The following is a 26,879-nucleotide window of genomic DNA, read 5'->3' as shown; positions in this document are numbered from 1 at the left end:
TGTCGGTCGATGCAGAGTCCTGGTTTGTTATTGTTGAATGTTGATTGTTGTTTGATGGTTAGAGATGTCTCTATTGCTTTTGTGTATAGCCCAATAGATAGGAGGATTGCCTTACTAAGTGTCTAGTAATCAAGGCAATGAAGAGGAGGATGAAGAGGAGGAGGATGATCGTGGAATCAAGGCAATGAAGAGGAGGATGTTCTAGGGACTCGATTGGTTGTTGTCTGACATTGCTAGGTTGCTAGAGTTGGGTCATTAGAAACATTGCTAGGTTGCTGGTTCGATGTTTTCTGCTGGTTGAATTTTGGACATTGTTTATGTTATAGTTATTGGTTTATTATTAGATATTTATTGGATATTGGTATTTGTTATTCTGTTGTTGGTTGTGATTGTGGTTAGGTGGCTAGTGGGTATGAGACCACTAGTTGTGTTTATTTATTATTATTATTATTACTATTATTTATTATTTATTTATAAATAAAAAAACGAGTCGGGTCGTTTCACTATGAGCCCATCCATATGCGACGGCCGGTTTACTACATCCGGTAGGCTTTAAAGAATTGTTACCGTCCCTACAAATCACCAAATAATATTTCCCTGTGTTTTCTCCTCACTCACACAGTCCCTTCAGTCACTTTCCGAAAGGTCACCCATCCTGAGACTACTCGAGCTCAAGCACGCTTATTTTTGGAGTTCTCTCAGGACCCTTGACCGAAAAGTTAAGTGCACTTTGATGACATGGGTGGCCAAATTAATTCTTTTAAACCTCTCCGCAAGTCTCTGAAACCGAGGTGTCACAATTGAAATTATAACTCTCTTTAATGCATGGTAAAAGCAATTTGTAACCCACTACATCATATTAAATATAACAGTTTAATATATTTTCCATATAAGAAATAATCAAATTTGTTGTCAAAAAAAAAGAAGGAAATAATCAAACATAATTATTTAATTAATACTATTTTAAAAATATCACTTACAATTTTCTAATGAAATAAATAGATAGAAAATAATATATATATATATATATATATATATGTGATTTAAACATGACAACAATTCTGAAATGCTCTTGACAAGATCGATTTTATGTTGATATGTTTATTGATATGAAAGGAAAAGCTATTGTTGTGTAATTTATCATAATTTAATAGGATTTTAGTAGAAGTGGAACTGACTAACTTTATTGCCTACTCAATTAATGAAAGAAAATATTATATGATTTTAAAACGTGTAAAAGTTAAGGTTTATAAAATTAAATAAAGTCTTGATCATAATTATGTATTTAAACTATTTCATTTCTCATCCAAGATATGGTTTTTATTATGATATTTTCTTTTATTATAAAATAGTGTGTGTGCCTTTTCACTTTAAAGGATGAAAGACAAATTAAATAAATTGTAAGAAAAATGTGTAAAGTAGATGTATCAAATATCAGTTATTTGTTCGTAAATGTTATAGATTATTACATTTTGTATCATATATATAATATAAGATTTTATTATAAAATAATCTAATTTTGTTTGACAAAAGAACTTAAGATATAAAAGTGGATTTAAAAATATATGTTAATTGTACCAACATTAGGAAGAGAAGTATGATTATTTGAAATTAAAAATGATATAAATTTGTTTTAAAAGAATAAAATATTAATAAAAGATGACATGTGTCATTAAAAGATAATGTCAAATGTCGCAATGTGAATAAAAGTTGGAAAAAACCTTCTCATCTATATATATAAAGTTACCTTTCCTCACTCCTCATGCTGCCACATCAGCAACTCATTCTTTTTATTTGGGCTTAATCCTAAACACTAATCCATTATAGAGATTCTAATACATTTATTCATAAAATTTTAAAAGCCCATATTAAATCCAAATGTTTTAAATAAATGAATATTTTAAAATAGTAAAAATAATACTATTGATTTATTTTAGTAATAATATTATTATTCATTTTAACCAAAAATGATCATATTCCAAAATTTAGAATGAGTTATAAGTTTTAGAATATAATTAAGATTTTAATACATGGTGGAGTAAAAAAACAAATTATGTAATTGTTTTTATAAATTCTAAACATAAAAATAAAATATAAGTGAAATATTAGTTTCTAAGAAACAATTTCACTGATAGAAAAATAAAAGATTAATAACTTCACTCAACTTAAAAGTTTTGATCTAAAATAAAGATATTGTTAAGGGTCACAATTTTCTTTTGGGAAAAACTATGAAAAAGAATATTGAAAAATTAATCCATCCAAAAAACACAAAATCAATGGTCACAAAATATAGAGAAAATGATATGTAAAGTTATAAAAAAGTGACATGTACAATATATCTCAGAATGCATATTATCAACCAGAGCTAAAATTCTATAACATGATAAATAAATAAATAAATAAATATATATACATATAACATGCTTGAGATTTTATCAATTTATGATCAAATGCTTTTAACCAAAACATTGCCAGAAATAGCATATTACTAAAATACACCATGTTTTTTTTAGAAGACGAAGTTGAGGTTGCATCACAAAATTAACATCTGAAAATAACATATGAAGGGTTTTAGACATATGTGTAACTTGGATTAGTGAACGGATGTCGGTTTAATCATTTCACCATTTACGCATTCTTGATTTGGTCGGAAATTTTATTATGACAGGTGATGCACTTGGATAACTCCGTTGTAGCGACATAACAGTAAAAATGTTCATGAAACTTTGTATATTTGCATTTAATATGGGATATCGTATATTTAAATAATTTCTATAATTATGTCAATGATCGACCTTCGGTGTTAGAAATTTTAAAATGATGTTTTTATTTGATATAAATATGGAATGTACTCTTCAAGGGCGATTCTTTAAATCATTTTTTGTTACTACGTTATATATTATTGATTTACAAGAAAAACATTATTGCGACACTAAACTATATATATATATATATATTATATAGATTAGTAAAATAAGTATGACTTTTATTTGGATTTATCTTTTAAACTTCAAATGATTAATTATATTATATTCAGTGATTTTTATTCCTAAAAAATTTAAACTAAAATCCCTCACAAATAAATATAACAAATAAACATTATCTTCAATAATATATATGTTGTATGTTACTTAATAAAATAAGTTTAGTGTTTATATAGATTTATACTCAAAATTTTCAATAAATATATTTGAGCTCAAAAATTTGTATTGATAAAAAATATTGTAAATAAACATTCCGCGCGTGCGCGGGTTCAAATTCTAGTACTATATAATATAAAGATATATATTCGACAAAAACAAATAAATGATTTCCAAATAACAAACAAAAACGAAGAAGAAATGGACATAACAACAAACAAATATATCTATTTGATATCAATAAATCAAATAGAGATGGCCAGCATGTAAAATACTCATGTTCTTGAGTCAGTCTCAGCTCCTTGGTTCCAAGGCTTTACCCAGTCTGCATCCTCTAGATGAGCCCCATACGCAAACCCACCATGAAATGTCATATCAAGTCCAACCTTCTCTTCGTCAGCCGACACCCTTAGTAGATTAATCTTATGTAACATAAAAAACAAAGATCCCATTGTTATCGTTACCCAGCCAAAGATCGCAATTATCTGAATAATTTGTGCACCAAGTAGTTTCACACCCCCACCCATCAACAACCCGTATGGCCTTCCATTTTCGCCACCATATACTTCGATTATGTATTGTTTTCTAGCAAATATTCCTGTGAATGGTAACCCCCACGTCCCACAACCACCGTGCACTTGAGAAGCCTGAAGCGGGTCGTCAAAATGAAATTTATTGGCAAGCAAGTCAAGACTAATTAAAATCCATGATGCCACAACACCACATATAACGGCGGCCCATGGCTCTACAACCGCGCATCCGGATGATATAGCCACAAGGCCGCTTAGTAAACCAGTGCACACATGTGCCACATTCCAATGTCCTACTAGTAGTCGCCTAGTGAACATAGTGGTTAACGCTGCAGTGCAGCCGGATAGAGTTGTTGTGACTGTGGTCCGCCCAATGGCGCTCCATTGACCATAATAAGGACGAGATCTGTTGTAAATTTTTAAAATGTTTAAGAAATAACCAGCATTGAACCCGTACCATCCCAACCACAACATCAAAGTACCAAGCACAACAAGCGGTACATTGTGACCACGGATTTCCGAGGATCTGTTTTCTCGTTGATTAAACCGGCCGATTCTTGGACCTAAAATTAAGGATCCCCATAAACCAGTTATCCCACCAGCCATGTGAACCACACCGGAACCAGCAAAATCAATGGCACCAGAGCCTAAAAAAAGTTTATTGTTGGTCTGCGTTGGACTAGCCCAACCATCATTTGACCAAAACCAATGTGATATTACCGGATAGACAAAACCGGTTAGAAAGAAAGAATATATAAGGTAACCATTGAATTGAGTGCGCTCAGCCATCGAGCCACTTGTGATTCCCGAAGCGGTGATTGCATAAGTCCACTGAAATAAGAAGAAGCTGAAGTCATAGCCAGAGTTCTCAGGGAATGTATTTAAGGCAAGGAATTCGTGGTGTCCACCAATAAAACTGTTGGAAGGCTTGCCGAAGGCTAAGGTAAATCCAAAGAGGTAGTAACTGATGGCACCTGAAGCAGCATCGAGGATACTGCATAGCATGATATTCTTGGAGTTTTTAGCGCGTACAGAACCCGCGCCAAGCATGGCAAAGCCTATCAGCATGGTAAACACGATGTACGTAGAGAATAGAAGGTATGTGGTATCAATAGCGGACGTCGTGTCTGAAAATCTGTGTGAAATAGTTGAAATGTGAGAGCAAAGAAAGGATGCTGCACGTGAAGAAGAGTTGAGGTTAAAGGAGGCGGTGAGGAAGGCAGTAAGGTTGGAGACAGAGCAGATGTTGGTTGATGTGCTCATGATCGAATAGCTAATTTACTACTTGGTAAAATGAGTTTGTGAATGTTTGCTCTTTTGGTGGAAGAGAATAAAGTAAACCTATATATATTATTTGTTGAACAAGCACTTGCAATCTAAAATATGATAAACATATAAAAATGTTTTGGAAGGTTTGGAGAATAGTATTAACCGATGAAGTCAATTAACCGAAATCACTTACCCGTGATTATTTCAATAAGTGAATTGTTCTAGCAAGAGAAGAAAAGAAAAAATTACGTCGTCCCATGGAAAAAGAAGAGAAAAAATATAATTGTTTTTTTTATGTTTGTTTAGTTTTCTTAGCTCCAATATCGTTGCTATAAAGGTATGTGACAGAGATTCCACGAACGTCAAACGCCCGGGCGGACTGTCTTGCTCGCTCTTCTAGATCTTTAGCTTTTGAATCTTCTTTTGTAAATTCTTTTCCTCCAGATTGGGCAACTAATCTTGCAGTCACTTTTTAATTTATTTTAATGTAAGGTTGAAAAAAAAAAAAAAAAGTATGTGACAGACAGGAACAATGCCTTCTCACATACTCAATTGAATTGGTTAATCGATTTGTTTTATGGAAAAATATTATAGTCAATCTCAACATTCATCGGCACAAGTAAAAGAGACTTCACCAATTTAGTATTCGTAATCCAAATGTTACCAATATCACTAAGTAACTATCATGGAGGCATCACTCGTCGAAATTTTATTTTTTAGACGGAATCTCACTTTAATCTCACAAATATTAATATTTTTTGGAGACTCTAACACTCTGTCAATTTGATGGATATAAATATTTACATTTCTAAAATGAAAGGAAATACTGACTTATAAAATTTATAAACCATCCTTATAACTTCTTTTTCTACAAATGTTTCAATTTGTGAAAAATGTTTTAATGTTTTTTATGATTATGTAAATTTTTATCAAACATATTATAAATACTCTTTTTCAAAAAAACAATTAGCTGTATTTTTTTTTAAATAGTACTATAAAAGTGGTATATATAATAAAAAATCAGTACGACCGTTGTACTAAGGAACACGTCAAATTATTATTTGAATACAAGGGAACAAGTCTATTTGTTTTTTAAACACTATATCAAAATGAACAAGTCAAATTACACAACCCAGAGTAACATATGATAAACTAAACAATTTGACATTTTCAATGCCAGGTTTAAGAGATGATTCACATTATTGTAACCCCTAAACATATTTTGTTTATGTTTTTGGTGAAAAGTATGCATGACGTCTCCTCATAAGTAATATATCAGCACGACTTTTGTTTCTTATACACAAATGACCTCATTTCCCATTTTTTTATTTGTTTGGTACTCGTACTTTGTGCGGAAATGATAAATTGGACATGTCTTTTGCTCTGTTTTGAAAATCGCTAGACATTAGTCGGGTCGGGCGATGAGGGAAGGCCTATCGATTAATTAAAAAATCGGATTTAAATCGGAAATTAATCGAGGATTAGTTTTAGGGTTTTTGTCTGCAAATATCTATAATATATAAAACTGTAACTAATTCTCGAAGTTCAAACGTAGTCCAGTGGATGGCATGGTCATGCGAAGCGAATCTCTCCCGAGTTTGACGCCCTGAGAGACTTTTTTTTTGTGTTTTTTGATAATTTAGTTAATGAAGGACAAAATGGTAATTTCAGAACCGTCTTCTACCTACCACCTCGCGTCTCTATAACCCTAATCTGTGGCCGCCGGTCATTCTTAACTTGTTTTTCGCTGATATTACTTCCGATTTCACCTGGTTTTGATAAACAAAGATAGATCTAAGCTATAGCATATTATTTTAGGTCAAAAAACACAAAATTTCTTAGTTTTTTTTTTTGTTTTTCCAATTTTTACTCCGGTTTGACCCAAATCGCGGCGGACCTATGCCGCCGAGCGATTAACCGGCACATAGGCGGCCTCCGCGGCCGTGTTTTTGAAACACCTTATTGAAGAAGAGATCTATAACAAACAAGCTTGACCAATCTAAACAACCACAACCATTATCCAGCCTAACCCATCCTTAAGATCTAAGCAAACTACTAAGAATCACAAAACATGATGACCAAAATCATAAACCCAGAAATTAATGAAACCTGCATGATTAGAAAGATAAGACAAAGATCTACAATATTGAAGAAGAAATCAAACTCAGATTCTTAATAGTCAGAAAGTTATGGAACCAACAAGTATGAAAAATTTAGAGAAAAAGTGATAAAAAGTGGCTGATGATGAAAACAAAAAGCTAAAAATCCCCAAAAGGGTAAAAATTAGGTTTTGCTGGCTACAAGATATTATTTCTGACTCTCTCTGACTTGTGGGCGGCCATAAGGTACATTAAGTATATATAGGAAGGAAAGGAAGCCCTAAAATGGCTAGAAGACAAAATAGAAAGGCGGCTCGGTCAACTTGACCATGTGCTCGGTTGAGTGCATGGTCGAGTGACCTCTTCTTCTACTTCTTCCAACGGTCGAGTCCCTCTCAGCACACGGTCGAGTGACTTCGGGTGTGGTGATATCTCTTCAGTAAAACAAGTATAACTCTTGCAATACACATTGGATTGACCTCCGACCACCGGCATTGGAAAGGTAGCTCGATTTTCTACGACTTTCATGAAGGATGCTGAAGCTGAATATCAACGGAACGTCTTGATTAGAATCAATCTTTGAGGAGCTCTTTATGAATTCGACAGAGTGCTCGACCTTATGTCTGGTCGAGTGCATGGTGGAGTGCTTCCTTTTACGATCTTGATGATTCTTGTCCTCTTGTTTAGCTCCATAAATAGCCCCAAGTCCTTCTTTAGCTTTTTAAAGCTCCATAACACCTAATAATACCCCAAATGCATAAATGCATTCAATGCATGCTTCTAAATATTCTAAGTGCAAATTTGGACAGAAATGGATATAAATCCTAAGGAATTACTACTAAACAATTCAAAAGAGAAGGATAAACTATGCTTAAACATGGGAAAAGATATGTACATCAACTCCCCCAAAATTAGTCTTTGCTTGCCCTCAAGCAAACATACAAGACATAAGAAGGAAGAGAGGTTTGAAGGTGGGATCTCATAACCTTAAACATGTTAATAAACTAGCTAAAATCAATGTCCAAGTTACTAGTACTATGATGAAAGTTGAATGAGCTGTACTTAAAAAATTTAGACAAGCCTTTCACAACCTTAACTGATTCAAGCCTTAGACTTCCATATACATTCAAATCAACCATTTCCTTTAACATTCATTAAACAAGAACATGAATCAGATTATGCAATACTTAAACTAATTTGGCTTGGTAATAACGGGCTAGAGACAACATCGGTCTCTCTTTTGAGTGGGGCTTATCAATAACAAGGGTTCTCTCACAAAAAGTGGATTGAGCTTTAGAAGAAGGCTAAAGGTAAGATCACTTAGACACATACAAGAACAGAACCTTGTCTACCCAAAGGTACCCAAAGTGTTTGTTCCTAATCATTTTATACCCATGATGTCCTATTTCTACCCTTTAACTTCATCTTTTCTCTTTTACCCTTTTTCTCTTTGTTTTTCTGTCCTAGGAGGGATTTCTTACTTGATTTCTCTTAGTGGAATAGAGTTTCTTTCTTATTTTCTAAGGTTCTTACTCTTACTTGTTTCCCAAGTCATAAAGCTTTTCACTAGTCTCTTCTTTTCTTTCTTTCTTTTCTTTGACCAGAACCTTACTTAGAACTTTTAATACTCCCATTCTTTTACTTAGAGTTTTGAATTTTCTTTAAAACATTTCCCTCTTAAGGACTTTACCCTTTTCTTTCTCTTTTCACTCTTATCTTTTCTTTTTGAACTGAAACACATATTTTGTATGGGTGGTGATATGATGAATGTATGGAATGGTGAGATATGAATGAATGGATGGCAGGATGTTTCAATTCCGCTTATGCAATTGTAGTACAGGAGGTGTCAATCCAATCTGAGAGTTTGTGAACAATCAAGATGTGTATATGAGCCTAAGTTAAGCCAAGTATGCAAAGGATGTTTGTCACTAACAATCCTATTATGAAATGTAAAGTGCAGAAAGTAAAAACTACTAGAACTAGATGCTTAATGTAAATGGAACAGAATGATTATGACTAATATGAAGCTAGAACAGAAATAAAAACTATGCTAAAGAACTAATGCAAGGTAAGTAATGAACATGACACTAAGTAAATGCAACAAAAATGCAACTAGAATGAGCAAGAGATAAGACAGGACAACTAGAAATCATAAACCAAAGTTCTGGGGATGATTTCATGCAAGCACTCGATCGAGTGTAGATCGAGTGCAGGGTCGAGCTGGACAAATCCGTGAAACAGAGCAACACAAGAAAAACAGAGCAATACACAAGCGAATCAAACAACGATCAAACAGCAGGATTAAAACTTAAAAATCAATAAACAAGGAAGGCCTTGAGGAGGGATTCATGGGCTGGACTAATGATTGAGGTCATCACACTTGGTCAACAAATATTAAACAACTTGAGCTAATCTCTAGAAATATAATTCTAAGACATGTTTCATCCACTCTCATGGCAAGAAATAATCAAACTCATGCATCTCTAGATTTGTTCTCACAAAGTAAAGAATTTACACAAGCAGGCATTAAGCAATATATCTCATACCAAACAAGACCTCTAATCTCTTAGCAAGCCTAATGGTAAGCACTAGATCTAGCCTTATCTATGCTTCTTAAACATTGGTGTGATGCTAAGATGCTTGAAATCAAACCCTACCCTCTCAGTTATAGGATCAGCATTAAGAACATCTAGCCTAGAAGAGATTCTACCACAATCAAGCTTGACCAAATAAAACAAACCTCAAACACAGCCCAGCCTAACCCATCCTCAAGATCCTAAGCAACTACTCACAAGAACACATGATTAACATCAAAGTCATAAACCCAGAAAATACTGAAACTTGCACCAAATGAAAGATAAAGCAAAGATCTACAATATTGGAGAAAGAATCAAACTCGAATTCTCAATATTTTGAAAGTTATGGAACCAACAATATTGAAGAATCTAGTGTTTTCTCCCTCAAAAGAAGTACAAGATCAAATAAAAATAAAAGTGCAAAAGGAATAATTCCCTAAAGGGTAAAAACTAGCTTTTTGACTATCTAAAAAGCTGGACTCCTTGGGTGGCTGCTGGTACAAGCCCTTATATAGAAAAAGTAGTGGAAGCCCTAAAAATGCTAAAAGACAAAATAGCTAGGCGGCTTGGCCAACTCGACCTGGTGCTCAGTCGAGTGACCGGTCGAGCTGGCTTCTCTTGTGCATCTTCCACTCGATCGAGTCCCTCTCTGCACACGGTCGAGTGTCTGGTCGAGTGGGACTCTGGACTTTGTTTCTTCAGCCTTAACTGTCTTGCTTTCTCCTCTTTTTTGCTTCACTTCTCCTCAGCATTGCTTCCATGCTCCTTAAGCTCCAAAAATCACCTGTTTATGCATGAAAAGATGCAAATGCAATGCAACTATACTCTAATGCATGATTAGTCCTAAAACTATGCAATAATGGTCAAAATGGATAGCAAAAGATGCAAAAGATGTGAATAAACTAAGGGAAAATAGGGTAAAATATATGAACATCATGAACACACCAAGTCCCAAACCCAGAATTTAAACCTCCTAGTCCTATCTAGTTTGAAAAATGCAAACTAGAACTACACAAGGTTTTATTCTTGTCAGTTCAAACCTAACACTTTTTACCAAGCTCAATCCCAAAGTAGGCCTCACACACAAAAGAATAAACATGGCTTGAAAGAAAGGTTGGTTATTGGTGGGGAAAAACTGATTCAATGATGAAATCAGCTACTTGGTGGGGAAAAACTGATTCAATGATGAAATCAGCTACTTGGGTCAACAGGAGTGGTAAAAATGGGAAAGATGATTCAAATATGTATAAAGTATCCATGAGTTTAAAACATTCCACAAACTGATATTTAAAATCCAATATTAGGTTCTTATAAATAGGAAATGACTCAAATCACAACATGCTTCAGTTTAGACAGAATGCAATATAGGAATTCTAGACTTCCTTCAATCTTATGTTTCTAGCCACTCAACTAGCATCAAAGTACTATTAACTTGGGCATTTGTCCTATTTTAGTGAATTCAAAAAGTGTTAACAAGGCTAAACTCATAATTGATCCCTAATGCAAATATGAAGCAATCCTACATGAAACATGCTAACAAGATCCTAATATGCAATGCAAACTACATGAATACTCTGTTTTTAAAGATTTTTTGTGAAAATTTTTCAAATTTTTTGGGTTTTCTATGCCATAGATGCAATGCAAATACTAAGATGTTTATGCCAAAAATTTGAAATAAGAAAATAGAAAACAATGTCAAATGTCATCTCAATCCCTCCCCCAAACTTAAATTACACAGTCTCTTGTGTAAGAAAAATTTGGAAAAGGATTCAAGAATCAAGAAACAACTCAAAACAAGAAATGCAATGGTGTACACAAAGATAGAGTTGGAGTATTACTTGGAATGGGCTGAGGGTGGGATTCATTTGTTGGGATATCACCAAGTGTCTAAAGGACCTTCATGCTACCTGCCCATCCATAACACTAAAGAAAAGAAGATCAAAATAACAAGAAACTTAAACCAATATGTACAAAGGATAACTTCCTCCCAAGTGAGCTTGTTTAAAGTCTCTAAGTTTGACTTTGCATACTTCTTATGCTTTGGAAGGGTCATAGAGAGGTGATGAAGTCCCCTTTGTTCCCAAAGATTGTATTGCTCCTCATATTCTTGGGTCAATGCTAAAAGAGCTGTGTCTGCTGATAATACTCAGACCTTGCCTTGCTTTCTTTGGAGAAGAACTTCTAACTTTACCATGAAGTTTCTTGATTTGCCCACTTATCTCCTCATCCTTAGTTGTTAATTCCCTCACTGAATCATGTAGAATGTTGATAGTTTGAAGCTCAGACAAACCATCAGAGAAGGGGTTTCTTGGCTCTTGTTGTTGGTGAAGCTTGGGGATGAAGTCTGGGCATTTTGGGTGACTTGGTACCACTCGGTCGAGTGACTTAAGGTGCTCGGTCGAGTGGTAGGTCGAGTGGAAGGCCGAGTGACCTAAAATCTCTGTTTCTACCCCATTTACACCCTCAAAGATTCCAGACTCAGTTTCATGACCTTTCTCTTCAATCCTAAAGGTATGCCCATCAATAGTTGGCTTCTTCTGCTCAAGCTCTTTAACTTGTGGCTTCTCATTCATTTCAACATCTTGTAACAAAAGTTCATGACTCAAGACCATCAATGCTTTCTTATCAATAGAAGCCTTGTACTTTTTTAGCATTTGCTCTTTAAACCATCCTGGATATGGCAAAGGTGCCTGATAGGGAGGAGGAATGAACTCTGGCTTGCTAGATTCTTGAGCAATGAATCGACCAGGCACTCGACCGTGTGCATGGTCGAGTGTATGGTCGAGTGTATGGTCGAGTGTATGGTCGAGTGGTGTCTCAAACGCAGTTCTCTTCTCATTATGCACCTTTGGTTGAAGAAAATCCTCCCCATCTTGGTTGTCACTGTTCTCAGAGAGCTTTGAAGGTAGTTCTTTGAGAGAGATAGCTTGGGCAGTGGAAAACTCCTTTAGATTGTTAATTTCAGTCCCGTGGAGTTGGCTAGAAGAAGAAGATCCACTCTTGCTCTCTAGGTGAAGCAGTCTGCAAGTTAAATCTTCAATCTTGATATTAAGGGCACCATATGTGGAGTCCATCTTGTTTTTCCTCTCTATGATCTTCTTACTTTTTTCAATATCTCCATTAGTTTGGCCATGTAGGAGTTGCTGAAGCATACTCTTCATCTCTTGATTTAGAAAAGGAGGTTGTTGGGGTTGTTGTCGAGGATAAACTGGGACCATAGACTGCTCATCTTCACAAACAACATGTACCTTCTTTTGCTGGGAATCACCTCTTTTGTGTAGAAAGAGCTAATCTAGCTTTTCAAGCTTCTCATTCAAGGCTTGTAGTTCCTCTCTATGCCCTTGCTCAGATTCAACACCTCCCCTTAGTGATATGAGCTTTGGCTACAAAATGATCTTGAACCAAAACAAGGATGAGTCGTTACCTGGTCTAAGGACCTCTCTAACTAACCCAGATAAGGTGGAGATGAATAGTGGATTGATAATAACCACAATAGATGTGAAAGTCTACTGATACTTCTTAGAACACTCAAGAATTCGGACCCACTCACGAATTAGAGAGCAATGGTTTTTTTTGTGAAACAGAAACAAGCAATTTTATTAATCAAAAGGTGAAAAAAATAAAACTACAACTCAAGGCATTATATAGCCAGGTTCATAACTTATTCTAAGGAAAAACACATAAATCCTGCAAAGAAAAAACAAGGAAAACCAGAACAAAATCAGAAAAATAAAGAAAAGAGACGTTGGGTACAAAGGAGAATATCAAGGGTGCCGGTTAAGGCAAATTTGATATCTTGACTTCATGACATGATTCTTCTTCGATCTCAGGATATTTTGGACGAGTGAGAGAGCCTTCTAGATATCTTCTAGTTCCAAATAACACGTGCTTAAGTGGGCTCCAAGTTTGGGGGTGAATAAAGCCCATTTAACCTTATTGCTTATTAGAGAGTCCACTGGACATGTCTTTACTGTTCGGTCCATATCAGGATATTTATAGCAGTTCTCTCGACGCGCGTTGGTTCTCTGTAAACTAGACTCAGAACGCTTTAATTTGATATATGGCTCATCTCCTGGCTCGTCCTGACTCGTCGGAGGTATTTCGTTGAAGACGGCCTTTAGTTGGGAGCTCTCCGATGGGGTTAGGCGAATGGCTTCAAACTGATCAAGGGGGATCAGTCCTTCATGTTCCAGCTGCTCCAGAAAGATGTTGAACTTCTTGTCTATGCTTTTGCTCCTGGTCCTAGTCATTTGTCCGCTTGGCACATATGGAGCTTGGATAATATGGCTTGGTGGTTCGATGTCCTTATCACTCCCTCCCTCTTCATGAGGTTTCGACCTCGAAACGTTTTCTCCTGCATCAAAATGAGCCAAATCAGTGACATTAAATGTAGTTGACACTTTGAACTCACCTGGAAGATCCAACTTGTAGGCTTTGTCATTAATCTTCTCCAAAATTTTGAATGGTCCATCTCCACGGGGTGAAAGTTTAGAGCTCCTCTGATTGGGAAATCTTTATGGTCTTATGTGTAGCCACACCCATTCTCCTACTTCAAAAGTAACTTTCTTCCTGCCCTTGTTGGCTGCCCTAACTCGTTGCTCATTGGTTTTCTCAAGTCTCTCCTTAACTTTTAAATGGAGCTTCTTGATTTCCTCGGCCTTTTTCTCGCCATCTAAGTCTCAGAAGTCTTTTTGTGGAAGTGGTGTTAAATTCAAAGGTGTATTGGGATTGAACCCATAGACAACCTGAAAAGGAGACATTAGTGTTGCACTATGGATAGCTCTATCATAAACAAATTCAAGCCAAGTTTTAAGATTTTTCCCTATTGTTGCTCTTAGAAGTGTTCCAAGCGTGCGGTTGACTACTTCGGTTTAGCCATCAGTTTGTGGGTGGCACGTGGTTGAGAATAGTAGCTTGGTGCCTAATTTTTTCCATAAGGTCCTCCAAAAGTGACCGAGAAACTTGGTGTCCCTGTCGGAAACAATAGTCTTTGGCACTCCATGCAATTTTACAACTTCGTTAAGAAGAGGTCCACTGTTTGGGTTGCATCGTTGGTCTTAGCACACGGTATAAAGTGAGCCATTTTGGAAAAACGGTCCACCACCACAAATATTGAGTCCTTGTGTCTGATTTTGGGTAAACCTAGCACAAAATTCATGGAAATATCAACCCAAGGAGAAGTAGGAATTGGTAAGGGAAGATACAAACCGTGGGGTTGGACTCTAGACTTTTTTTTCTTGCAAGTGATACACCGTGCAATGAAAGTTTCCACAGATTTCTTAAGGTGAGGCCAGAAGAAATGTTCTTTAAGCATGGCCAAAGTCTTCTCCACTCCAAAGTGTCCCATTAAGCCTCCGGCATGAGCTTCTCGGACTATAAGATACCTTAAAGAGCATTGCGGGATACATAGACGTTTATCATTGAAGAGATAGCCATTGTGAATGTAGAATGATGCGTGACCTCCCTTGCCTGGTTTCTTATAGCTCTCTGCAAAGTTAGGATCAGACTCATATAAAGGTATAATCAATTCAAAACCAAGAACCTTTGCATCCATTGTAGAGATGAGAGCATGTCATCTTGAAATCGCATCGGCTATTGTCTTTTCCCTTCTTGTATTTAATGACATAGGGAAATGTCTCTATGAACTCCAGCCACTTTGCATGCCTTCTCTTTAGGTTTGTTTTCCCCCGTAGATGCTTTGAGGTCTCATGATCCGTGTGAATCACGCACTCCTTAGCGAGTAGATAGTGTTGCCAAGTCTCCATGGCGCAGACCAAGGCATACAACTCTTTTTCATACATGGGATAGTTGAGTGTTGCTCCATTGAGTTTTCCACTGAAATAGGCTATTGGTTTGCCTCCTTGAGTAAGCACAGCTCCAATACCTAAACCTGATGCATCACACTCAAGATTGTTTTATTGAAGTCTGGTAAAGCTAAAACTGGTGCATTCGATAACCGATCTTTGAGTGCTTTTAATTTCGCCTGGACTTCTCCCCACTTAAACTCCACGTCCTTTTTGATCACAGCAGTGAGTGGTGCAGCAAGAGTGCTGAAATCCTTCACAAATCTCCTATAGAAACTAGCCAAGCCATTGAAACTTCTCACTTGACTAATGTTAGTTGGTGTCGGCCATTCTTGTATAGCTTTGACTTTCTCTTCGTCCACTCTCAGTCCCTGTGAACTCACTATAAAACCTAAGAAGACAAGTTCATTAGTACAAAAGGCGCACTTCTTAAGGTTGGCATAAAGACCTTCCTTTTGAAGTGTTTTAATAACTTGTTCTAAATGAATTAGGTGATCATCGAATGTAGGACTATAAATAAGTATATCATCAAAGAATACCACTACAAATTTACTGATATAAGGCCTTAGAACTTGGTTCATAAGCCTCATGAAGATGCTTGGTGCGTTTGTAAGCCCAAATGGCATGACTAGCCACTGATAGAGACCTTGCTTGGTTTTAAAAGCCGTTTTCCACTCATCACCATCCTTCATTCTTACTTGATGATAGCCATTCCTAAGATCAATCTTTGAAAACACGTTAGATCCAGATAATTCATCAAGCATATCATCTAACCTTGGGATTGGATGTCGGTGTTTGATGGTAATGTTGTTGATAGCTCGACAATCCACACACATCCTCCAAATTCCATCTGTTTTTGGCACCAAAAGGACCGGTACAGCACATGGACTTAGGCTTTCCCTCACATAGCCTTTGTCTAAAAGATCCTTCACTTGTTTCTCCAATTCCTTAGCTTCCTCCGGGTTAACTCGATAAGCGGCTCTATTGGGCAACGGGGCACCCGGAACCAGATCTATTTGATGTTCAATTCCTATTATAGGAGGTAGACCAGCTGGAATTTAATCTGGAAATGTCTCAGCAAACCGGTGCAAAAGATCTTTCACCTCTTTAGGGAGATCTTGTTCCAAAGCACTAAAAACTGCGCTCAAAACTTCCTTAAACATCATTAGTAATACCGGTTCATTACAAGTGAGTGTCTTAGCTATGTAGCTAGGCTTGATCAGAAAATTATTCTTAGAAGTAGAACCCTTCTCTTTAAGCATCTTAACTTGAATTTCATGCACTTGGTTCGGTTTGAGAGGAGTGAGATTGTATTTCTTCTTATCATGGACAAAAGAATACATGTTACTACGCCCATGGTGCATGGTATCCTTATAAAATTGCCACGGTCTACCAAGTAGAAGGTGACAAGCTTGCTTAGGAACCACGTCACACAAGACTTGATCCATATACTTTCCCACTTTGAATGGTACTTGTACTTGATCCGTGATTCGCAGTTCAGCCTTGTCATTAAGCCATCCTAGTTTATATGGATGAGGATGTTTAATCCGTCCAAGGCTGAGTTTTGAAACCATATACTCGCTAGCAACATTAGTACATGATCCACCATCGATAATAAGATTCCATACCTTTTCTTGGATGGTACAGCGGGTATGGAAAATATTTTCCCTTTGAGCTAGCTCATTTGGATGGACTGTGAGGTTCAAGACACGCCTTATGACCAGGGATTCTCCATATTCAGGTTCACAATCTACCTCTTCAACTACAACATCATCTATGGTGAGATCTGCTTCATCTTGTGACTCATATTCTCCCGCATCCGTGAGAATCATAACTCTTGGGTTGGGGCAATCTTTAGCCATATGTCCTCTTCCATTGCACTTAAAACATGTTATATCACGAGTTCTTGAATTGTTAGGGCTAGGGAACTTACTTTGGGTGGATTCGGTTGGCTTAGACTTGAACCGATTGTCAATAGCCACAGCTTTTTCTTTATCCAAGGGTCTGACTTGAGAGGTGGATGCAAAAGGAGTCTTGGCACGACCTTGATCCCAATTGTGAGTAGTTTTAGTTCTCCCCATGGTTGTCATCTTCTTCTTGATGTGTTGTCCGGCTTGTATAGCATGGTGTAGAATGTCCTTCAGGTCGTGATAAGGATGCATTTCTACTTTGTGGGAGATCTTTTCTTGTAATCCATCAAGAAACTGAGCCATGGTGGTCTCGGCATCATCGTCAAGCTCCAGCCTATTCCTTAAGTGCTCAAATTCTTCGAAATACACTTCCACACTCCTTGTTCCTTGAACCAACTTCCGGAACTTCTTTTGTAGGTCTCGGTGATAGTAGATGGGAACGTATCTCTTCTTCATCAGCTGCTTCATTTCCCTTCATGTGGTTACTTGAGGGGTGTCACTTCCCCTCACAAAGCGTGATTGGTAAGTTGAGCTACGGCTAAGGCTAGCTTCTTCTGGTCGGTGTACTTGTAATAGGCAAAGATGTGTTCCATTCTCTGCTCCCACTCAAGATAAGCTTCAGGATCTACCCTTCCAGCAAACGTAGGAGCCTTGAGCTCCATATCCATAGAATTAGACCTCGTACGGTCTTCTTCCGCTGCCATTTCTTTGTTATGTCTTTGAGCTTGACGTCGTCGACGGTTGTTTTGTGGTCCTCCATCATCACTGAAGTCAGTCTCTTGACCATCTTCATGAACGGCACCATTCTCTCGTCTTTGGTTATGGTTTGCACGAGGTTGTTCGATTTGGTTTAGGCGGTTTTCCATGGTAGTGAGTTGTTGTTGCATGGCTTGCAATAACTGCATCATAGCAGCGTTAGGATCACCGGTGTTGTCACCCATCCCACCTGAAAGAATTAAGATGCAAAGTATCAAATTCTTTGGTAAGAGAGAACACAAAGAAATATGTCTTCGTACCACAAATCATTTATGTTAAAAAAAAAATCTATGAAATTCTAACAAGTGAAAAAGACCAGAGCAAATAAAGGCAAGAGAGTAATACAAAATAGATTTCGAACGAGTGCTGCAGTAATATTTTTTCTGATTTTTTTTTTTTTTTTGTTTCTATGAGTTTTATAAAACTAAGGTAATAAAACAGATGAAATGGTTTTTCTTTTTTTTTTTTTATAATGAAACTGGGAAAAAAAAATTAAACTGAAGGAACTAAATCACCTGATAAATTAGGAGCTTTTAAAGCTCTGATACCAAAATGATATGAGCTTTGACTACAAAATGATCTTGAACCAAAACAAAGATGAGTCGTTAGCTGGTCTAAGGACCTCTCTAACTAACCCAGATAAGGTGGAGATGAATAGTGGATTGATAAGAACCACAATAGATGTGAAAGTCTACTGATACTTCTTAGAACACTCAAGAATTCAGACACACTCATGAATTAGAGAGCAATGGTTTCTTTGTGAAACAGAAACAAGCAATTTTATTAATCAAAAGGTGAAAAAAGTAGAACTAGAACTCAAGGCATTATATAGCCAGGTTCATAACTTATTCTAAGGAAAAACACATAAATCTTGCAAAGAAAAAACAAGGAAAACCAGAACAAAATCAGAAAAATAAAGGAAAGAGACGTTGGGTAGAAAGGAGAATATCAAGGGTGCCGATTAAGGCAAATTTGATATCTTGACTTCATGACATGATTCTTCTTCGATCTCAGGATATTCTGGACGAGTGAGAGAGCCTTCTAGATATCTTCTAGTTCCAAATAACACGTGCTTAAGTGGGCTTCAAGTTTGGGGGTGAATAAAGCCCATTTAACCTTATTGCTTATTAGAGAGTCCACTGGACATGTGTTTACTGTTCGGTCCAAATCAGGAGATTTATAGCATTTCTCTCGACGCTCGTTGGTTCTCCGGAAACTAGACTCAGAAAGCTTTAATTTGATATATGGATCATCTCCTGAATCGTCCTGATTCGTCGGAGGTATTTCGTTGAAGACGGGCTTTAGTTGGGAGCTCTCCGATGGGGTTAGGCGAATGGCTTCAAACTGATCAAGGGGGATCAGTCCTTCATGTTCCAGATGCTCCAAAAAGATGTTGAACTTCTTCTCTATGCTTTCGCTCCTGGTCCTAGTCATTGGTCCGCTTGGCACATATGGAGCTTGGATAATATGGCTTGGTGGTTCGATGTCCTCATCATTAAGCTACTATCATATGCCACACTATGATTTCCATTGGACTGAGCAAGGTTCTCTACTAAGTCCCAACCTTCATCCACATCTTTATTCATGAAGCTTCCATTGGAGGTTGTGTCTAGGAGCATCCTGATCTTGGGAAGAACACCTCTATACAAAGTATACAACAAATATTGACTGTTGAATCTATGATGTGGGCATTGTGTTTGATACCCTTTGAACCTCTCCCATGCGCAGTCCTTGAGCTAGTAAAGAACTTTGCAAGGAAGACATTCTTACATTCAACCCAAGAGGTGATTCTTCCAGAAGGTACAGTCTTCTCCCACTGATGGGCTTTATCTCCTAGAGAAAAAGGAAACAATCTCAGCTTCAATGCATCCTCACTAACTCCATTTATATTTTTGAGGCTACAGAGCCTATCAAACTCATCAAGGTGTGCAAGTGGGTCTTCAGTAGGCAGGCCATGAAATCTGCTGCTCTTAACCATTGAGATCAGACTAGTCTTGATTGTGAAGGTTGTGATGTGGATAAGAGGAGGCACTATCCCATATCTTTGAGTATGAGTAGTGGGAGTATCACTATCACCAATCTTCCTTCTCTTGTGAGGTTCATTCTGATCATGTGGGAGTTCCATTGCCACCTCTTCTTCTGTGTTTTTGAGACTCTGAGCAGGTGCTCGGCCAGGTGCTCGAACACTCACTCGACCGTTTGCTTTGAGGTACTTGGCCGAGTGCCATTGCGAGTGGTACATGAGAATCAAAACAGAACACCAGAAAAACAAAGAGGTCAGTAACAGAATCAAATGTAACATAACTTAATCTTGAAACATTGAAATCTCGACTGGAACATATAAACACCCTAATGGCAAAGGCTCCAATTGAAACAAGGACTTTTTCTATGATTCTCTACTTATGCAATGATTCTATGAGAACATGCAAATAGAGACATAAGCAGAGATGATGTGATGGAATGCAAGGTGTTTCAATACCTTTATGATGTTGTAGCATAAAGGATGTCAATCCATAAAGAGTGATTATGCAAGCAGTCAAGATGTGATCAATGCATTCAAGTTAAGCCAAATATCAAGTTGATTTGCTTCTAACAACCTAATGACAATAATGAAATGCAATGAACTAAGGAAACTTAAGACAATACTAAAGCTGAATTAAACTGTAGAACAAGTGCAGTAAACAAGACTAAGCAGAATTAACTAATAAGCAGAAGAAAATAAGAACAGAACAATGCATAAACAAGAAAGTAAAATGGAGCTCGACCTAGCACTCGGTCGAGTGCATGGTCGAGTGGGTGGTCGAGTTGACAAGCGAATGAACAGAAACAGAGCATCAACAAAACAGAGCAGAACGAAAGTACAGCAAACAAAAGAAGGTTAAACAGGATTCAAACAGGTAAATCAATAGATAAAGAAAGTCCTAAGGATGGATTCATGGGCTGGACTCAAGCTATGATTATCTAAAGCTGGTCAACAAACCTCAATCAAACATGAGCTATCTCTAGACAATGATCTCCTAATACAAGTTAATCCAATCTATTGGTAATAACAATCAAGCTAAGATACGCCCAGTCTAGCTCTCACTAGCAAAGATCATATAAAAGCAGGCATTAAACAACAGATCATCATAGTCAAAAATCAAACAAAACATCTAATCTCTTAGCATGCTACATGATAATATCTAGATCTAGCCTTATCTAACAACTTAGACATTGGTGTGATGCTAGGAAGCTTAAGATCTAACCTTACCCTCTCAGATATAAGATTAGCATAGAACATATCTAGCCTAGAAGAGATCTATAACAAACAAGCTTGACCAATCTAAACAACCACAACCATTATCCAGCCTAACCCATCCTTAAGATCTAAGCAAACTACTAAGAATCACAAAACATGATGAACAAAATCATAAACCCAGAAATTAATGAAACTTGCATGATTATAAAGATAAGACAAAGATCTACAATATTGAAGAAGAAATCAAACTCAGATTCTCAATACTCAGAAAGTTGTGGAACCAACAAGTATGAAAAATCTAGAGAAAAAGTGATAAAAAGTGGCTGATGATGAAAACAAAAAGCTAAAAATCCCCAAAAGGGTAAAAACTAGGTTTTGGTGGCTACAAGATATTATTTCTGACTCTCTCTGACTTGTGGGCGGCCATAAGGTACATTAAGTATATATAGGAAGGAAGGGAAGCCCTAAAATGGCTAGAAGACAAAATAGAAAGACGGTTCGGTCAACTTGACCATGTGCTCGGTTGAGTGCATGGTCGAGTGACCTCTTCTTCTACTTCTTCCAACGGTCGAGTCCCTCTCAGCACACGGTCGAGTGACTTCGGGTGTGGTTATATCTCTTCAGTAAAACAAGTATAACTCTTGCAATACACATTGGATTGACCTCCGACCACCGGCATTGGAAAGGTAGCTCGATTTGCTACGACTTTCATGAAGGATACTGAAGCTGAATCTCAACGGAACGTCTTCATTAGAATCAATCTTTGAGGAGATTTTTATGAATTCGACAGAGTGCTCGACCTTGTGTCTAGTCGAGTGGCATGGTGGAGTGCTTCCTTTTATGATCTTGATGCTACTAGTCCTCTTGATTAGCTCCATAAATAGCCCCAAGTCCTTCCTTAGCCTTTTAAAGCTCCATAACACCTAATAATACTCCAAATGCACTAATGTATGCAATGCATGCTTCTAAATATTCTAAGTGCAAATTTGGACATAAATAGCTATAAAACCTAAGGAATTGCTACTAAACAAGGCAAAAGAGAAGGATAAACTATGCTTAAACATGGTAAAATATATGTACATCAGTAAGCAGTTACAGTCTGAAGCTAATCAGAAGCAGAGATCCCAAGAATTGCAGGACCTGATCGATGAGGATGATGAGTTTGACGATCCGGAACCAGCATCGACCGATGCAGCTGCTAAGCATCGATCGACCCAACCCTCAGTGGTCGTAGAAGAGTTGACTTCGCGAGATAGCATCGACTGATGCAACGTCAAGACCGAGAAGGACGTTACGAAAGCTCCGATTCCAGTTGCTGAGAGAGTGTACAAGCCTAGAGTTCCTTTTCCCAAGAACCCAAGGAAGTCTAAGCAGGAGATTGATGATGCGAAGTGCAAGGCTATGATGGATAAGCTTGTTATTGAGTTGCCATTGGTTGATGCTGTTAAGACTTCTCCAATGCTTAGGAGATATGTCAAGAGAATGGTAACCAAGGATTTGAATGTTGAGCAACGAGTGATGATGATTTCAGCTCAAGTCAGTGCCATCATTCAGATCAAGATCCCAGAAAAACTTCCTGATCTAGGTAGTTTTGTTCTTGATTGTACAATCTTTAATGAGAGGTTTGCTAGATCTTTGTGTGATCTTGGTTCCAGTGTCAACTTAATGCCTAGATCAGTAGCACTCAGCCTTGGGATGACATATTTCCAACCCACCAAGATTATTCTTATACTTGCTGACCGTTCATTCCGCATTCCTCATGGTATCCTTGAAGATGTTCCAATTAAGATTGGTGATTGTTTGATACCTACTGATTTTGTGGTCTTGAAGTATGAAGAAGAGCCTAAGGATCCTCTAATCTTGGGAAGATCATTCTTAGCCACTGCTGGTGCTATTATTTATGTCAAGAAAGGAAAGATTGGCCTTAATGTTGGAGACTTGCAGATGTGTTTTGACATGTATAAGCTGGTTCAGAGGCCAACAATAGATGGTCAAACTTTTTATGTGGATACATTGTCTAATCTTGCTGATGAGATTTTCAAGGAGCTGCATCCTAAAGATCCTCTTGAGAGAGCATTGGTTGCTTCTACTGAAGAAGCTAAGCATTTAGATGACATTGCTGTTGGGTATGTCAAGCTACTAGATGCTAATGAACAAGTGAAGAAGTTGGTTGCACATGAGGAATTGGTTGGTACTTCTTCACAAGCTGAGAAACTGTCAGATTGGAGCCTTGAGAAAGCTCCAAAGCTGGATCTCAAGCCACTTCCTGCAGGGTTAAGTTATGCATTTCTAGGTGAGAATTCTTCATATCCTGTTATTATTAATGCTTCCTTAAACAACGCAGAGCTCACTTTACTGATAAGCAAGCTGCGCAAGTTTCGCAAAGCTCTTGGCTATTCTCTTGATGATATTGCAGGGATTTCTCCGGACTTGTGCATGCATAGGATTCATCTTGAGGAAGGAGCTAAGACATCTATTAAGCATCAGAGGAGCCTAATCCGAAACTGCAAGATGTTGTCAAGAAGGAGATCATGAAATTGCTGAATGCTGGGATTATCTACCCAATTTCTGACAGCAAATGGGTTAGTCCAGTTCATGTTGTTCCTAAGAAGGGTGGAGTTACAGTGGTGAAGAATGACAAGAATGACCTGATTCAAACATAGACTATCACCGGACACCGGATGTGCGTTGATTACAGTAAGCTGAATGCCGCAACAAGAAAAGATCACTTCCCACTACCCTTCATTGATCATATGTTTTAGAGGTTAGCTAACCATCCATACTACTGCTTTTTGGATAATTACTCCGGATTTTTCCAGATTCCGATTCATCCTGATGACCAGGAGAAGACAACCTTCACATGTCCATATGGTACTTTTGCATATCGCAGAATGCCTTTTGGTCTCTGTAATGCTCCTGCAACATTTCAGAGATGTATGATGTCCATCTTCAAAGACATGATTGAAGATTACATGGAGGTTTTCATTGATGATTTTTCTGTTTATGGGTCTTCATTCAAGATCTGTTTGGATAATCTCTGCAAAGTGCTAGCTAGATGTGAGGAGAAGCTTTTAGTTCTTAATTGGGAGAAATGTCATTTTATGGTGAGAGATGGTATAGTGCTTGGTCACAGGGTTTCAGAGGCTGGTATTGAAGTGGACCGTGCTAAGATAGAAGTGATGACAAGTCTTCAACCCCCAGATAGTGTGAAGTTGGTAAGGAGTTTTCTTGGACATGCTGGTTTCTACAGACGCTTCATCAAGGATTTCAGTAAGATAGCTAGACCACTTTCAGCTCTACTATGCAAGGATGTCAAGTTTGAGTTTACTGATGAATGCGATTTAGCTTTTGAACGGATTAAGCAAGAGCTTGTGAGTGCTCCTATTGTTCAACCACCAGACTGGGATTTACCTTTTGAGGTAATGTGTGATGCCAGTGATTTTGCAGTGGGAGCAGTGATAGGACAGAAGAAGGATAAAAAACTTCATGTTATATACTATGCTAGTAGAACACTTGATGATGCTCAAAGGAATTATGCAACAACAGAGAAAGAGCTGCTAGCAGTAGTGTTTGCTTTTGAGAAGTTTTGTTCTTACTTGGTTTGATCAAAGGTCATGCTGCACTCAAATACTTGATGCAGAAAAGGATGCCAAGCCAAGGTTGCTAAGATGGATTCTTCTTCTTCAAGAGTATGACATTGAGGTTAAGGACAAGAAAGGAATTGAGAATGGAGTAGCTGATCATTTATCCAGGATCAAGATAGAAGATGATGTTTCGATTCATGATTCACTGCCAAAGGAGAATGTCTACTTTGTTGATGTTGGTTCTCAATAAACTTTGTCTCGTGAAGATTTGCAGACTCTCGGCACTGCATCGATTGACACAGCTGGTGCATCGATCGATGCTGCATCTCGATACGAACAGGATTTGGCGATTGCATCAACCAACGCAGTGTCATGCATCGATCGACACTTGGTTCAAGAATCATCGGGTTACGAGTTTGATGACAACGTGGCTGCTGTAACTTCTACTGATCAACCGTGGTATGCTGATATCACGAATTACCTTGCTGCAGAGGTGGAACCAGACAAGTTTACAGGATATGCTAAGAAGAAGTTCTTGAGAGAGCTTAGAAGATAATATTGGGATGAACCATACTTGTATAAGCATTATTCAGATGGAGTTTACAGGAGCTGTCTAGCTGAGACTGAGGTTCATGATGTGTTATTTCATTGCCATGAATCAGATTATGCTGGACACTTTGCTACTTTCAAGACAGTGTGCAAAGTTCTTCAAGCAGGGTTTTGGTGGCTAACAATGTTTAAGGATGCTCATGAGTTTGTATCTAGATGTGATGCTTGTCAGAGAAGAGGACATATTAGTAAGAGACATGAGATGCCACAAAATTTTATCCTTGAGGTTGAAGTTTTTGATTGTTGGGGCATTGATTTTATGGGACCATTCCCTTCTTCTTACAAGAACAAGTACATCCTTGTAGCTGTTGACTATGTCTCCAAGTGGGTAGAAGCTATTGCAAGTCCCAAGAATAATTCTGCTGTGGTTCTTAAGCTGTTTAAGACCATTATCTTTCCATGGTTTGGAGTGCCTCGGATTGTCATCAGTGATGGAGGTAAGCACTTTATGAATAAGATGTTTGATAAGTTGTTGAAGAAGTATGGAGTTCAACATAGAGTAGCTAGTCCATATCATCCTCAGACTAGTGGACAAGTTGAGGTTTCTAACAAGCAGATTAAGGAGATTCTAGAGAAAACTGTGGGTGTTACAAGGAAGGATTGGGCTACGAAGCTTGATGATGCACTTTGGGCCTACAAAACTGCATATAAGACACCACTTGGCACTACTCCTTTTCATTTGCTTTATGGGAAAGCATGTCATCTTCCAGTGGAGTTTGGAGCACAAGGCAGCCTGGACTGTTAAATTGCTGAATTTGATGCCAAGACAGCTTCAGAGAGAAGGTTGGTTCAGCTGAATGAGTTGGATGAGTTTAGACATCATGCATTTAAGAACTCTAAGTTATACAAGGAGAGAACCAAGGCTTATCATGATAAGAAGATCATCTCCAGAAATTTTGAGCCCAATGATCAGGTACTTCTGTACAACTGTCGCTTAAAGCTGTTTCTGGAAAGCTTCGTTCTCGCTGGTCCGGACCATTCACTATCCAAGAAGTCCCCCCCTATGGAGCTATTGTGCTGCTTAACTCCAAGGGAGAGAAGTTTACTGTCAATGGACAGAGGGTGAAACATTATTGGGCTGAAGCCAGGATCCCAAACGGACACAATTTGCGTTTGGATGATGCACCTTCTGCCTAATCCGCTGCCAAGTCAAGCTAATGACTTTAAACAAACGCTGAGTGGGAGGCAACCCACTGGTAGGATTTAATTATTTTTATTTTTGTTTTTATTTTTAGGATTTACTAACCTATTAATTTTTAGTTTTGAGTTTAAGTGATGCAGAAATCGTAGAAGAATCAACAGAAGTGGCTCTGCATCGATCGACACATCTGGTGCATCGGTCGATGCAAAGCCTGAATTTGTTA

The 26,879-nt window shown here is 37.7% G+C and overlaps 2 protein-coding genes and 1 pseudogene across 3 annotated transcripts in view; 1 reads left to right on the top strand and 2 right to left on the bottom strand.

Annotated features, from left to right (window-relative positions):
• The window catches only part of LOC147927028 (uncharacterized), a 61,597-nt gene extending 41,271 nt beyond the window's left edge, over positions 1-20,326 (bottom strand). Inside the window, exon 1 of the mRNA XM_087487272.1 lies at positions 20,060-20,326. Within this exon, the coding sequence (XP_087343398.1) occupies positions 20,060-20,326 (267 nt within the window). The remainder of the gene's footprint in view (positions 1-20,059) is intronic.
• Positions 3,186-4,983, bottom strand: LOC104747330 (ammonium transporter 1 member 2 pseudogene; annotated as a pseudogene). The gene has a single exon (XR_015582594.1). The product of XR_015582594.1 is annotated as an ammonium transporter 1 member 2 pseudogene (transcript).
• Positions 20,327-22,726: 2,400 nt separating the features above from the next.
• On the top strand, positions 22,727-23,857 carry LOC109129150 (uncharacterized). Its single transcript, XM_087487271.1, has 2 exons — positions 22,727-23,098; positions 23,153-23,857. Exons 1-2 carry the CDS (start codon positions 22,727-22,729, stop codon positions 23,855-23,857), a joined length of 1,077 nt encoding a protein of 358 aa, XP_087343397.1.
• The last annotated feature ends 3,022 nt before the right edge of the window (positions 23,858-26,879 follow it).

The sequence above is a fragment of the Camelina sativa genome, chromosome 15 (assembly GCF_030686135.1).
Source record: "Camelina sativa cultivar CO46 ecotype springtype chromosome 15, ASM3068613v1".
In the NCBI taxonomy this organism is placed as follows: Eukaryota; Viridiplantae; Streptophyta; class Magnoliopsida; order Brassicales; family Brassicaceae; genus Camelina; species Camelina sativa.
The sequence above is the reverse complement of the archived record's forward strand: the minus strand, read 5'-3'. Positions and strand labels throughout refer to the sequence as shown.